The sequence below is a fragment of the Passer domesticus genome, chromosome 21 (genome assembly GCF_036417665.1).
Source record: "Passer domesticus isolate bPasDom1 chromosome 21, bPasDom1.hap1, whole genome shotgun sequence".
In the NCBI taxonomy this organism is placed as follows: Eukaryota; Metazoa; Chordata; class Aves; order Passeriformes; family Passeridae; genus Passer; species Passer domesticus.
The window spans coordinates 2260933-2273546 of NC_087494.1; the positions used below are offsets into that span (position 1 = coordinate 2260933).

General features: G+C 57.8%; 2 protein-coding genes across 4 annotated transcripts in view; one reads left to right on the top strand and one right to left on the bottom strand.

Annotated features, from left to right (window-relative positions):
- The first annotated feature begins 233 nt into the window (after positions 1-233).
- GADD45B (growth arrest and DNA damage inducible beta) lies at positions 234-1860 on the top strand. Its single transcript, XM_064396351.1, has 4 exons — positions 234-403; positions 490-591; positions 819-1032; positions 1134-1860. Exons 1-4 carry the CDS (start codon positions 366-368, stop codon positions 1245-1247), a joined length of 468 nt encoding a protein of 155 aa, XP_064252421.1. The 5' UTR covers positions 234-365; the 3' UTR covers positions 1248-1860.
- Positions 1861-4963: 3103 nt separating this feature from the next.
- The window catches only part of GNG7 (G protein subunit gamma 7), a 49834-nt gene continuing 42183 nt past the window's right edge, over positions 4964-12614 (bottom strand). For 2 of the 3 annotated variants that reach the window (XM_064396233.1, XM_064396231.1), the window contains 2 exons: positions 10967-11082; positions 4964-9616 (listed from right to left, as the gene is read on the bottom strand). In XM_064396233.1, coding sequence (XP_064252303.1) covers positions 9491-9616; positions 10967-11047 — 207 coding nt within the window. In that variant the 5' untranslated portion in view covers positions 11048-11082 and the 3' untranslated portion in view covers positions 4964-9490. The remainder of the gene's footprint in view (positions 9617-10966; positions 11083-12614) is intronic. The other variant, XR_010349904.1, reaches the window with a different exon arrangement.

Consider the following 12614-nt stretch of genomic DNA (forward strand, 5'->3'; position numbering starts at 1 on the left):
TCCCACGCCCGTCCCGGGGGGGGCGCAGTTTCAGGGCGGGGGTTTCCCCCGCGCTCCCCCCCCCGCGTTTCACCCCCACGTGGGCCCCGCCGGCGGCGCCCAATCAGCGCCGCGCTCGCGGGCGGCTCCTCGCGGCGCCAGCCAATGGGCGAGGCGGGGGCGCCGCGCGAGGCCCCGCCCCGCGGCGGAAGGCTATAAAAGGCGGCTCGGGGCGCGGCCGGGGCTCAGAGCGATCGCGCTGGAGCGGCGGCGGGAGCGGAGCGGGACCGGGAGTCGCGATAGCGCCGCGATAGCGCCGCGATAGCCGCGCTCGGGATTATTGCTCGTGGAGTTTGCCTCCTTCTCCTGCGGATTACAATTGCACCATGACCCTGGAGGAGCTGGTGCCTTGCGACAGCAGCAAGTAAGTGGCGGGCGGCTCGGGGCGCTGGCGGCGGTTCCGCGCTTGTCGCCGCCGCCGCTCACCGGCTCTGCCGTTCCTCCCGACAGGATGCAGGCGGTGAGCGAGGCGGTGGAGCGGGTGCTGGTGGCGGCGCAGCGGCAGGACCGCCTCACCGTGGGGGTCTACGAGTCGGCCAAGCTGATGAATGTGTGAGTATCGCGACAGGGAAGTGTCGCGGCGCTGTCGCCGGGGAGGGCTGGCTGGCCTGGCGCGGTTCGTCCCGGCTCTCCTAGCACCGGGCTGGAGCGTTTTACGGGGTGGTGACCCGGCAGAATTTGGGGGGTCTGTCCCCCATTGTTAAAGCAGGGAGGTGGCACAGGGGGGTGACAGCATCCCGAGCTGTCGCGGTCGCCCCTGACCCTGCTGGCCCCCGCAGGGACCCCGACAGCGTGGTGCTGTGCGTGCTGGCCACCGACGAGGAGGACGAAGGTGACATCGCGCTGCAGATCCACTTCACGCTCATCCAGGCGTTCTGCTGCGACAACGACATCCACATCCTGCGCGTGTCGGGCATGCAGCGCCTCGCTGCCATCCTGGGCGAGCCCGAGCCGGGCTCGGAGCCCCGCGACCTGCACTGCCTGCTGGTCACGGTGAGCACGGGGGGAGCCAGCGGCCGGGCGGGGTGACGGGGCGGCGCGGGGACGCGTGTCGGGGCGCTGGTGGCACTAACGTCGCGCTCCTGCTCCCCCAGAACCCGCACACGGACGCGTGGAAGAGTCAGGGCTTGGCGGAGGTGGCGAGTTACTGCGCCGAGAGCCGCGACAGGAACCAGTGGGTGCCGTTCGTGTGTCTGCAGGAGCGCTGAGCCCCTGCGGCCCCTTCCCGGCTGGACTCGGAGGATTGAAAACCTTAAAAAAAAAAAAAACAAAACCCAACACAAAACAGCAGGGAAAAAAAAAAAAGAAGGAGGAACAGCCAGTTCCAACCCACAACGCCCAAAACCCACCGATTTTATTTTTCTTTTGAACCGGAGAGGAGGAGGAGGAAGGGGGAGCGCGGCTGCTGCGGTGGGAATGGAGGGGGACACTGGCCGGAGCCCGGCGGGAGCGCTGGATGGACACTGGCCGGAGCCCGGGTGGACACTGGACACTGGCCGGAGCCCGGGTGGACGCTGGCCGGAGCCGCCGGCCGAGGAGCTGTGCTGGAGCGTGGACCGGAGCGCGGGGAGTGACCCCGGAGCTGGAAACTGTCGCGATTTTTGGCAGCTGGGACCCGATGGAGGCGAGGACTGCAGAGGGGTGGATTTTTAATTTTTTTTTTTGGTGCAAAAACTGCTTTTTCCAAGGAATTATGGACGTCTGCACAGATGAACTTTTGCTGCTTTTGCACTTGGAGCCCCTGAGCTGAACCTTTTCCAGAGTTTATTCTTCTACCGAGCGAGGAACTAAATTTATTTGCAATAAAATGTCTGACGTTCCTGGTGTTTGCTCTTCCCTGTGCTCTGCTGGAGCCGTGCCCGAGGGAGCGGGAGTGGAATCGGCGCTTCCTGGGTGGGTTTTTGGGGTGGGCTCCACCTCCCCTGGGGGCTCTGCACGCTTTTATGGGGCCGGGGGTTCCCAGCCGTGTGTGGCCTCGCTGCTGCGGCTGGAGGAGAAATTCCCACCCCACCCTTCTCTGAAAAAAAGGGTTTTTCCAAGAAAAACACCCACGAGGTGCCCTGAGCGCCGTGGGAAACTGAGGCACGGGCCCGGGGCTGGAGCTTCCCCACCCGCGCAGGAACCGCGGCCGTGGGCTGCCCGCGGGGGTGGGGGAGCCCCGCGCCCCCCTCCCCTCCCCGGGACACGGGGGGAATTCCCTCCGTCCTCCGGGGGTGGGGACAGGGACACCCCGGGGCCCGGGGAAAGTGAGGCCGGGGGGGGTCGGGGGTGGGGTCCCCCCTTTGTGGGCACCGGGGGCTCCCCGGGATCCTTCCCGGAGGCGGAACCCGCGGGGGGGGCTCGGGGAGCGGCTCCGGTGCATCCCGAGCTCACCGGAGCTGGCCCCGTCCGTGTCGCACGGGGTGACCCTGGCAGGGTGCCAGCCCCTCCTGCCCGGCTGGGACACGGCGTGCGGCTGGGCAGGGACACGGCGAGCCCCGCCTGGGGACACGGTGGCCAGCCCGGAGTGTCGCGTGCCTTGGGGCCGTGCCCTGTGCCCTCCTTTGGGGTTGTGATTGCGGGGGAAACTGAGGCACGGCCGCGTGTGACAGTCCCGGCGGTCCCAAGGGACAAGGTGGGGACAACACCCTCGGGGTGGCCCAAACTGCGACCCCCCGGTCCCCCAGCTGTGGGGTCTCAGCTGCTCCCTGGGACCCCCGGGAAGGGAAAGGGCCGGGCCGCCCGAGCTCGTTTCACTGCTGCGGCAGCGCGGTCACGAGGCCATTCCTGTCGCCGCTGTCACCGCGGCCGTGCCGCTCGTGTGACCGGTGTGTCAGCCGCGGCCGTGTCACGGGGCTGGGAGGGGTCACAGCCCCCCCCGGACCCCCCAAAATCCCCCCCTGCCCCCCGCAGGGAGCGCAGCCCCCCCCGAGCTCACCCGGCCGGGGCCATCCCCGCACCGACAGCGCGGGATAATTAAACCAGGAGGTAATTAATAATTAATAATTAATGAGGAGGTCGCAGCCACGCCGGGGGTGCAGGATGGGTGTTGGACCCCCCCCAAAAGCTGTCACGGGGGGTGGCGGTGACACCCCGGATGTCCCCGCGGGGGGTGACAGCGCAGCCGCCGTGTCACCGCGAGGGGGGTGGGGGGTGACACGGGGGGTGACACGGGGGGGTGGCACAGGGGGGGTGCCGGGGGGTGACACGGGGGGTGACACGGGGGTGGTGCCACGGGGGGGGGGTGGCACGGGGGTGGTGGCACGGGGGGGGTGGCACGGGGGGGCACCGAGCCCTTTGCCGGCTCTGGGGCGGCCGCAGGCAGACAGGGCAGGGCCGGAGCCGCGCCGGAGCCGCTGATTTATGAGTCTGGCCCGGGCGGCTCCGGCGGCTCCTGGCCCCGGGCTCCGTCTCCACCCTGCGAGCGACATCGGGGACAAAAAACCGGGGGGGCACCGCCCACCCCAACCCCCCTCCCCCCCCCATCCCGACATCCCCAGGCACTGGAAATTGGGGGAAACTGAGGCACGGAGCTGTCTGTCCCCCCCTCCCCCGCCGGTGACGTCACCGTGGCGGCCCCATTGCGTCACGGGTGTCCCCGTGCCACCCGCGTGGGGACATCGGGGATCCTCCACGGAGTCCCCGCGGTCGGGGGGTGACCCCGAGGGGGGCCCCGCTGCTGTCCCCGCCCCGGTGGCACCGGGGGCACCCGCGGCTGTCCCTGGGCCACCCGGCGGCCGCGGCTCCGAGGGCAGGGAGTTAATTAGGGCAGCGGGGAGTTAATTAGAGCGGCAGGCAGGCTATAAATAGCCCGGCGGAGGAGCGAGGGTTATTTTTAGCCGCTCCCAGCCCGGTGCCACCCGGTGTCGCCTGGCGCTGGCACCGCCGCCCGCTGGCAGCGAATTCCCGGCGGAGCCGCTCCCGGTGTCCCGCAGGGAACGGGGCGGGTTCGGGGTTCTGCGGGGACACGGAGCTGCTGCCACCCCTGTCCCCGTCCCTGTCCCCCTGCCCAGCAGACACGGACAAACAATCCCAAGAATTAAATCCCAAGAATTCCGGGGCGCGGCCGCGGCGCCTTCCGAGGGCTCCTCCCGGCCGGGTCCCGCTGCTGCTCCAGGGGGGAACGGGCCGGGATCGCTTCTCCCGGGAAAAGGAGGGAATGCCGCGCTGCCTTTGGCTTTCCCCGCGGGAGGAACGGCTCCGGAGATCCCCGGGAACACGGAGATTGCCAGGAGCCAGCGGGGATGGGGAGAACAGGGCTGGGAAAAGGGAATTCCTGAGAGCCGGGGGATTCCCGGGGGGGATTTCTGAGGAACTGAGATCCTCGAGGGGCTGCAATTCCCAGGAATCAGCATTCCCAAACCCACCTGAGCATCCAGGGGCTGGGAAAGGGGAATCCAAGGGTGGATTTCTGAGGAGCTCAGATCCTCAAGGAGCTGCAATTCCTGGGAATTGGCATTCCTGATCCCATTTGAGCATCCAGGGGGTGGGAAAAGGGAATTCCTGAGAGCCGGGGGATTCCCAGGGGTGGATTTCCAAAGAGCTGAGATCCTTGAGGGGCTGCAATTCCTGGGAATTGGCATTCCCAATCCCATTTGAGCATCCAGGGATGGCGATGGGAGCTCCAGGGGCTGGGAAAGGGGAATCCAAGGGTGGATTTCTGAGGAGCTGAGATCCTCAAGGAGCTGCAATTCCCAGGAATCGGCATTCCCAATCCCGACGGGACCTCCAGGGGTGGGAAAAGGGAATTCCTGAGAGTCAGGGGATTCCCAAGGAGGAGCTGAGATCCCTGAGGAGCTGGAATTCCTGGGAATCGGCATTCCCGATCCCACCTGAACATCCAGGGGCTGGGAAAGGGGAATCCAAGGGTGGAAAAGGGCACGGGGGATTCCCGGAATTCCCGACCCCCTCAGCTCAGCACAGCAGGCAGAGGAAATGGGCAAAATGCAAAGTGAGCCTTTTTTATTGTGTTATCCATTCACTTGGGAACAACGATTCCACGAAATATTAAACACGGTGCGAGGAGGGGGCGGGGCCATGGCACACGAGAAAGGGAAAAATCAACAAAACAATCCCAAAAAAATAAAAACAAAAGGGAATTGCAGACGGATGAGGAGCCTACGGCACAGACACCGAGCACTTCCTAAGGACGGGCTGGGAAAAACCTGGAGTGGAGTTTGGCAACGAGATCAGAGTTTGGCAAATAATAATAATTAATAATAATAATAATTAATGAGCATCTGAATGATAGACCAGAGAGGAGAAAACGAGGAGAGCCAAGGATCCCACGTGGGCTCGGAGTAAATGAATTATTGGATTTTGTTAAATAAAGGTGGATTTTGAAGGATTTTAGGGGGGGAAATAAAAAGGGGCATTTGGGAGAGCCAGAGGCTCCGGGGTGTCCCGGCTCCATCCCCAGGCAGGGAGGGAGGGCGAGGCAAAGGGAGGGAAGCTGGAACAGGAGCGATGTTTCCCTGGCCCTTTTATTCCCAGATTTCTATTTTTGGCACTGGCTTCACCACATCCCATAAAGAAAGGCCGGGCAGATCTGGGCATGTGGTTAAATCCCAAAAAAAAAGGCTTTTGTGGAGCTGGGCTCCAGCTCCTTCTGCTCCCCCTTCCAGCACTTAAAAACTTCTGAGAAGTCTTTTTTTTGTGTTTTTTCCCCCTCCTTTTTCCCTTTTTTTTTTTTTGTGGGTTTTTTCCTCATTTTTCCTTTTTTTTTTTCTTTTCAAAATTTTTTTAAAATAAATTTATTTGGCAAATGCACTAAACAAAGTACAAGCAACTACTGGGAATCTGCACTTCTATTTCTGCCATACAAAAACACCCACAGCATGAGCACGGATTTACTCGGACATGGAGAAAATTCTGGGAAAAAAAAAAAGGGGGAAAAAAAAGAAAAAAAAAAAAAAGAAAAGAAAAATTAAGGATTTTTTTTCCCAACAAAAACGAGTCACCCATGGAGACACCAGCGCCTGCCAGCAGCTCCCACCCCAGCTCCCTGTGGGATCCCATGGGAGATGCTCCAAGCCTTGCTCCCAGCTCCCTGCCCCCTCTCCTGGTTCCTTTTCCCTCTTCCCAACCCCTTTTCCCTGCTCCCTGCCCCTTTTCCTGGCTCCTTTTCCCATCTCCCATCCCTTTTCTCCCATTCCTCTTCCCTTCTCCCTGACCCTTTTCCTTCTCCTGGCTCCTTTTCACTTTTCCCAGCTGCTTTCCCTTCTCCTTTTCCCTTCTCCCAACCCCTTTTTCCCTTTTCCAAACCTCTTTTCCTGGCTCCTTTCCCCTTTCCCCTTCTCCCCTTTCCCTTCTCCCAACCCCTTTTCCCTGCTCCTTTCCCTTTTTCCCCCAGCTCCTTGCCACTTTTCCTGCCTCCTTTTCCCCTTTCATTTCCCTTTTCCCATCCCATTTCCTGGCTCCTTTTCCCTCTTCCCCTTTCCCCATTTCCCTTTTCCTTTCTCCCATCCCTTTTCCTGGCTCTTTCCCCCTTTTCCCTTTTCCTTTTTCCCTTCTCCCTTTCCCCTTTTCCAGGCTCCTTTCCCCTTTCCCCTTTTCCCTTCCCCCTTTTCCCTTTTCCATTTTCCCTTCTCCAATCCCTTTTCCTGGCTCTTTTCCCCTTTTCCCTTTTCCCTTCCCCCTTCCCCCTTTTCCCTTCTCCCTTCTCCCTTTTCCTTTCCCCTTTCCCCTTTTCCATTCTCCCATCCCTTTTCCTGGCTCTTTTTCCCTTTTCCCCTTTTCCCTTCTCCCTTTTCTTTTCCCCTTTCCCCTTTTCCTTTCTCCAATCCCTTTTCCTGGCTCCTTTTCCCTTTTCCCCATTTCTCTTTTCCCTTTTCCTTTCTCCAATCCCTTTTCCTGGCTCCTTTTCCCCTTTCCCCATTTCCCTTTTCCCTTCTCCCATCCCTTTTCCTGGCTCTTTTTCCCTTCCCCCTTTTCCTGGCTCTTTTTCCCTTCCCCCTTTTCCCTTTTCCCTTCTCCCGCTCCTTTGACCCCGGTGTGGGGGAGGCAGAGCGACCCCAAAGCTTCTGACCCCGCATCCCTCGGGATTCACATCCCAGGGGATTCTCCCGGGATGGGACGGGGGGGGGTTGGAGCCCCTGAGGAGGAGGAGGAGGAGGAGGGGGGGAGGAAGAATTCCCGGCTCCAGCCCCGGCTCCAAGGATAGCACCAAGCTCTGGTCTCGAACACAGAGGAAGAATCAGATCTGGAGTAGAAAAATAAGGCTGGAACTGTCCGAGAGATTAAGGACAGGAGGGAATTCCCTCCTGGAGAAGGAATCCCGGGCTGGACTCGGGAGCGGCCGCGCGATTCCCGGCGGGCGGGGCTTGGAGCGGGATGGGATTTGGGATTTGGGATTTGGGATCAAACCCTCCAGAAAAGGCTTTGCTGGGACAGAGGGGCAGCCAGGGAAATTCCTGGGAAATGCTCCCGTTTTCCCTGCTCTGCTCCCCCCCAGGGGATGGGGGACATTCCCGAGCCCTGGAATTCCTGGGAGCATTCCCAGGAAAAGCTGCACAGCTTTAGTGTCCAAAACTGAAAAGAAGGAGCAGCGACATCCCTGCAGCCCCGGGAATTCCATCCCCCTCTGGAAAGGGCTGGAGCAGCTCCCGGTGCCCAGCAGCACCAGTGTGGGCTGGGGGGTTCAGTGGGAATCCAGGGAATTGCAAATCCTTTCCCATGGGAATTGCAAATCCTTTCCCGTGGGAATTGCTCCCTGTCCCCTGATGGGATCCCTGACATTCCTAAACCAATCCAAAGCTTTGGGGGGAATGGGGAAACTCCCAGGATTTCACACGAGGTGTGGCTGGGTTGGTTTTATTCCTTTCTTCCCAAAAACCTGTGCTCGGGATAACTGGGAATGGCCTCTCCCTATGGAGGTCTTGGGAAATCTTTCCCATCCTCGTGGATTCTGGGATTCTGGGATTCTGGGATCTGGGAATGTCCCCCAGGAGCTGCTGAGCCCCAGGATGGGCCCTGGGGCCATGGATTGGGCTCGGACACTGCACCTGAATCCCGGGATCTGTCCCTTCCCCACAGATCCAGTGGCCACTCCACGGAATTCCCGGAGCTCTCCTGAGCACACAGGGGCTCCATGGAAGCATCTCCTGCTCCTCTTTTTCCTGTTTTCCTGCTCCCCTTTTCCTGCTCTCCCTTTTCCAGATCCCCGTTTTCCTGTTCCCCTTTTCCTTCTCCCTTTTCCCTGTTCCCCTTTCCCTGCTCCTGTTTTCCTGTTCCCCTTTCCCTGTTCCCCCTTTCCCTGCTCCCCTTTTCCTTCTCCCTTTTCCCTGTTCCCCTTTCCCTGCTCCTGTTTTCCTGTTCCCCTTTCCCTGTTCCCCCTTTCCCTGCTCCCCTTTCCCTGCTCCCCTTTTCCTTCTCCCTTTTCCCTGCTCCCCCTTTTCCAGATCCCCCTTTTCCTTCTCCCTTTTTCCTGTTCCCCTTTCCCTGCTCCCTTTTCCTGTTCCCCTTTCCCTGTTCCCCTTCCCCTGCTCTCCCCTCCGTGCTGGGTTCATCCCTGTGAGATCCAGGCACTCCCAGTTCAATCCCAGTCCCAGATTCCCAAGGGATGGGAACAGAACTGGTCCCTCCACTCCCCCTCCCCTGCCCTAAACTTCCCTGGGCATTTCCCAGGCTCTGGATTTAGTGGGAAGAATTCCAGTGTGGAAAAGGGAGATGGGAAACGCTGGGAATTTGCTGATTCGGGTTGAAACTCCCCCAAAAAAGTCGATTTTTCCAAGATTCTGGATGCACCAGGAAGCTCCTTCCCTTCCCTTCCCTCCCTCCCTGAATTTGGGGACAGCACAGAGATCCTGGCCTCCCCCATCCCTGGGGCTCCCTAAAATTCCTCCTGGGATCTCTCCCAGCTGGGAATTCCCCCACAGGGCCATCCCTGGATCCCAGCAGAGCCCTGGGATGCAGGGAAAAGCCTCCCCAGCCTCCCTCTGGCCATTCCCAACAGGGATTTTTCCAGCTGGATTTGGGGTTTTTTTGAGTTTTTTGGGTTTTTTTTTGTACTGATTTTCTACAAAATTATTCCCACCTCACCCCTCCTCCAGAGGAAATTCCTGCTGATCTGGCTCTGATTGGATCCAGGTCCAGCTCTCACATCCCACTGGGAATGACCCCCCCACCTCCTCCTCCACCACCCCTTTCCCAAATCCAAATATCCCAATTAAAAAATCCCCCCCTCCTTCCTTTCCTCCCTCAACCCTGGGTAAATTTTAAAATCCTGATTCCAATTCCTAATCCCACTTTCCTCCCCATGAAGCAGCCGCCCCTTCCCTAAAAACCCCCGCTTCCAAATTTACGTTTTTGGGTGTTTTTTGGGGGATTTTTTTCGGTTTTTTTTTGTTTTTCTCGGGATTTTTAAGTTCTGTTTGAAGCCAGCGTTGAGTTTTTACCCCTGGGTGCAGGTGGAGGTGTGGAGGAGCCTGGATCCAGAGGCTGGATGGGGATTCCCTTCCCGAGGGATCCGCAGCTATAGGATGATGCAGGGTTTTTTGTCCTTAAAGGGATTCTCAGAAGCAGGAACTCCCACCAGCAGCGGGTCATTCCGAGCATGCTGCTCACAGTAATTCATCAGCTCCGAGGATGCTTTGGAGACCTGGATAAAAAAAAAGCAGGAATTTGGGGGATAATCGCAGGAATTTGGGGGATAATCGCAGTTATTTGGGGGATAATTGCAGGAATTTAAGGGATAATTGCACCTCAGAGTCACCAGCACTTCTGGGGTTTTTGGGGTTTGACATCCCAGCTTTTCCCAACAGGAATTTTGGGGAGATGAGGAGAAAAATGGGAATTGGAAAATCAGAGTTTACAGTGAGGAGTGTGGGGGATTTAAAAGGAATATTTTGTGTCTGTGTTTTTCAGGGATTTGGGATGAGCTCTGAGGATGCTTTAAAGACCTGGATATTGGAGAAAAAAGCAGGAATTTACGGCAACATTCCCAGCTCACAGTCACCAGTGCTTGCAGGGTTTTTTGGGGATTTACATCCAGCTTTTCCCTTAAGGATTTAAAAGGGATATTATTGTAGCTGTGTTTTTCAGGAATTTGGGATGAAAAAGTGAAGGAAAAGATTCCCTGAGTGCAGCCTCTGGTTAAGGTTTGGAAAACCTTGGGATCCATTGTTTAAGGCACTGCTTGGTTTGGTTCCAAGCTGTGTTTTGGAGGGATCAGAGGAGGCTCCAAACCCCCAGGGAGCTGCTGGAGGCTCCGGAGATTTCCAGATCCCATTTTTTCATTTCAATTTCCTTAATGGGCAGAGGTGAAGCCACATCTGGAGGTTCCTCTTTCCCTCCAAGCCTCATCCAGCCTGGCCTTGGGCACTTCCAGGGATCCAGAGCTGCTCTGTGCCAGGGAGAGAATTCCTTCTGTCCATCAACCCTAAAATTCCCCTTTTTCCATCCCAACCCATTTGTCCTGGTCACCAAATCCTGATGGAGAGACCCTCTCTGGCTTCCTTGGAGGGAATCCTGGAACTCCCAGGATCTCTTCCCACTCCCATCTCAACCAGAAATCTTTTCCAGCCAGGTCTCACGAGCTCTTGGAGATTTTTTCACACCCAAGACAGCTCAGCTACTTTAGAAGGCTTAAAATCAGCAGGATGGCTTCTGTGGCAGTGTTGGAAACAAAAAGGTTTCCATAAAAGACAAAATAAATTCTTTATAGAGGAAAACTAATCTAGGTGCAAGAAGCCCTCTTGCCCCTAGCAAAACACCTCACAAAAGCCATTAGTTCATTTGTTCTCTTTTTTTTCTAGTAAATTACCCAAGCCAGGCTTTTTAACCCCTGTTAAAAGATGTCCAATTTGCCATCCTCAAGTTTGAGGTGAAGTCCCCCAAATCCTAGGACACACCTCATGAAGGAGAGAAACTTCTAAGCTCATCATCTCCTTTTTTAAGGGGACAAAGGACAGTTTTGTCACGCAGGGCACCCTCCCTCAGCCAGCCTCACCTTGATCCTCTCGATCCCGGCCTCGATGCGGAGCTGCTCCACCAGCTTGCGGGCCTGCGCTATGTTGTTAGTGGTGGACATTGTCTGCCATCAGCTCCGGGCAGCACCGCAGAGTCCTGCAGGGAGCGGGACACATGGGTGAGGAGCTGCTGCATCCCGGGGTCATGGAGTCATGGAAGGGCTGGGAAGGGATCCCAGGGAGCATAGACACACAGGGCTGCAGCAGGGTGAGGAGCTGCCCCATCCCTCTGCTCCATCCCAGGGTCATGGAAGGGCTGGGAAGGGGTCCCAGAGAGCACAGACACACAGGTGAGGAGCTGCTCCATCCCAGGGTCATGGACTCATGGAAGGGCTGGGAAGGGATCCCAGGGAGCACAGACACACGGGTGAGGAGCTGCTGCATCCCGGGGTCATGGAATCATGGAAGGGCTGGGAAGGGATCCCAGGGAGCACAGACACACGGGTGAGGAGCTGCTCCAGCCCTCTGCTCCATGCCAGGGTCATGGAATCATGGAAGGGCTGGGAAGGGATCCCAGGGAGCACAGACACACAGGGGCTGGAACAGGGTGAGGAGCTGCTGCATGCCAGGGTCATGGAAGGGCTGGGAAGGGATCCCAGAGAGCACAGACACACGGGTGAGGAGCTGCTGCATCCCTGGACTCCATCCCAGGACCATGGAATCATGGAAGGGCTGGGAAGGGATCCCAGAGAGTATGGACACACGGGTGAGGAGCTGCCCCATCCCTCTGCTCCATCCCAGGGTCATGGAAGGGCTGGGAAGGGATCCCAGAGAGCACAGACACACGGGTGAGGAGCTGCTGCATCCCTGGACTCCATCCCAGGACCATGGAATCATGGAAGGGCTGGGAAGGGATCCCAGAGAGTATGGACACACGGGTGAGGAGCTGCTCCAGCCCTGGGCTCCATCCCAAGGTCATGGAAGGGCTGGGAAGGGATCCCAGAGAGCACAGACACACGGGTGAGGAGCTGCCCCATCCCTCTGCTCCATGCCAGGGTCATGGAAGGGCTGGGAAGGGACCTTGGAGCTCATCCCACCCCACACCTGTTGGGAACTCTCCATGTGTGGAGACACGAGGCTTGACTCTATGTTTCAGAAGGCTGATGTATTATATGATGATATATATTATATTAAAATACCACATTAAAACTATACTAAAAGAACAGAGAGAGAAGAGCATCAGAAGGCTCGAAAGAATAGAATGGAATGGAATGGAATGGAATGGAATGGAATGGAATGGAATGGAATGGAACGGAATAGAATAGAATAGAATAGAATAGAATAGAATAGAATAGAATAGAATAGAATAGATAACAAAATCCCGTGACTGCTCACAGCCTCAGCACAGGCTGTGATTGGTTATCAATTAAAAACAATCCACGTGGACCGATGGAAGATTCACCTGGTGCATCCCACAGCAGCAGACAGTTTTTGTTTACATTCCTTTCCTGGGGCTTCCAGCTCCTCGGGAGGGGAAAATCTTAACAAGGGATTTTTCACAAAATATCAGAACTACACACAGCCACGGCCACCTCGGGACTGACCCCAGGGCCACGTGCAAAGGGAGCTCTGCTGGCCCCACTGGTGCTTCCTGAGGTTGTTTCAAGTTCCCCTTTCCCTGAAGGAGCC

What these genes read in the sequence shown, in the direction of transcription:
- GADD45B (XM_064396351.1), top strand. Translation starts at nt 366, where the DNA reads ATGACCCTGGAGGAGCTGGTGCCTTGCGACAGCAGCAA. An exon ending in TCGGCCAAGCTGATGAATGT is followed by an intron (nt 592 to 818) that starts GTGAGTATCGCG and finishes TGGCCCCCGCAG; the next exon opens with GGACCCCGACAGCGTGGTGC. An exon ending in TGCACTGCCTGCTGGTCACG is followed by an intron (nt 1,033 to 1,133) that starts GTGAGCACGGGG and finishes CTGCTCCCCCAG; the next exon opens with AACCCGCACACGGACGCGTG.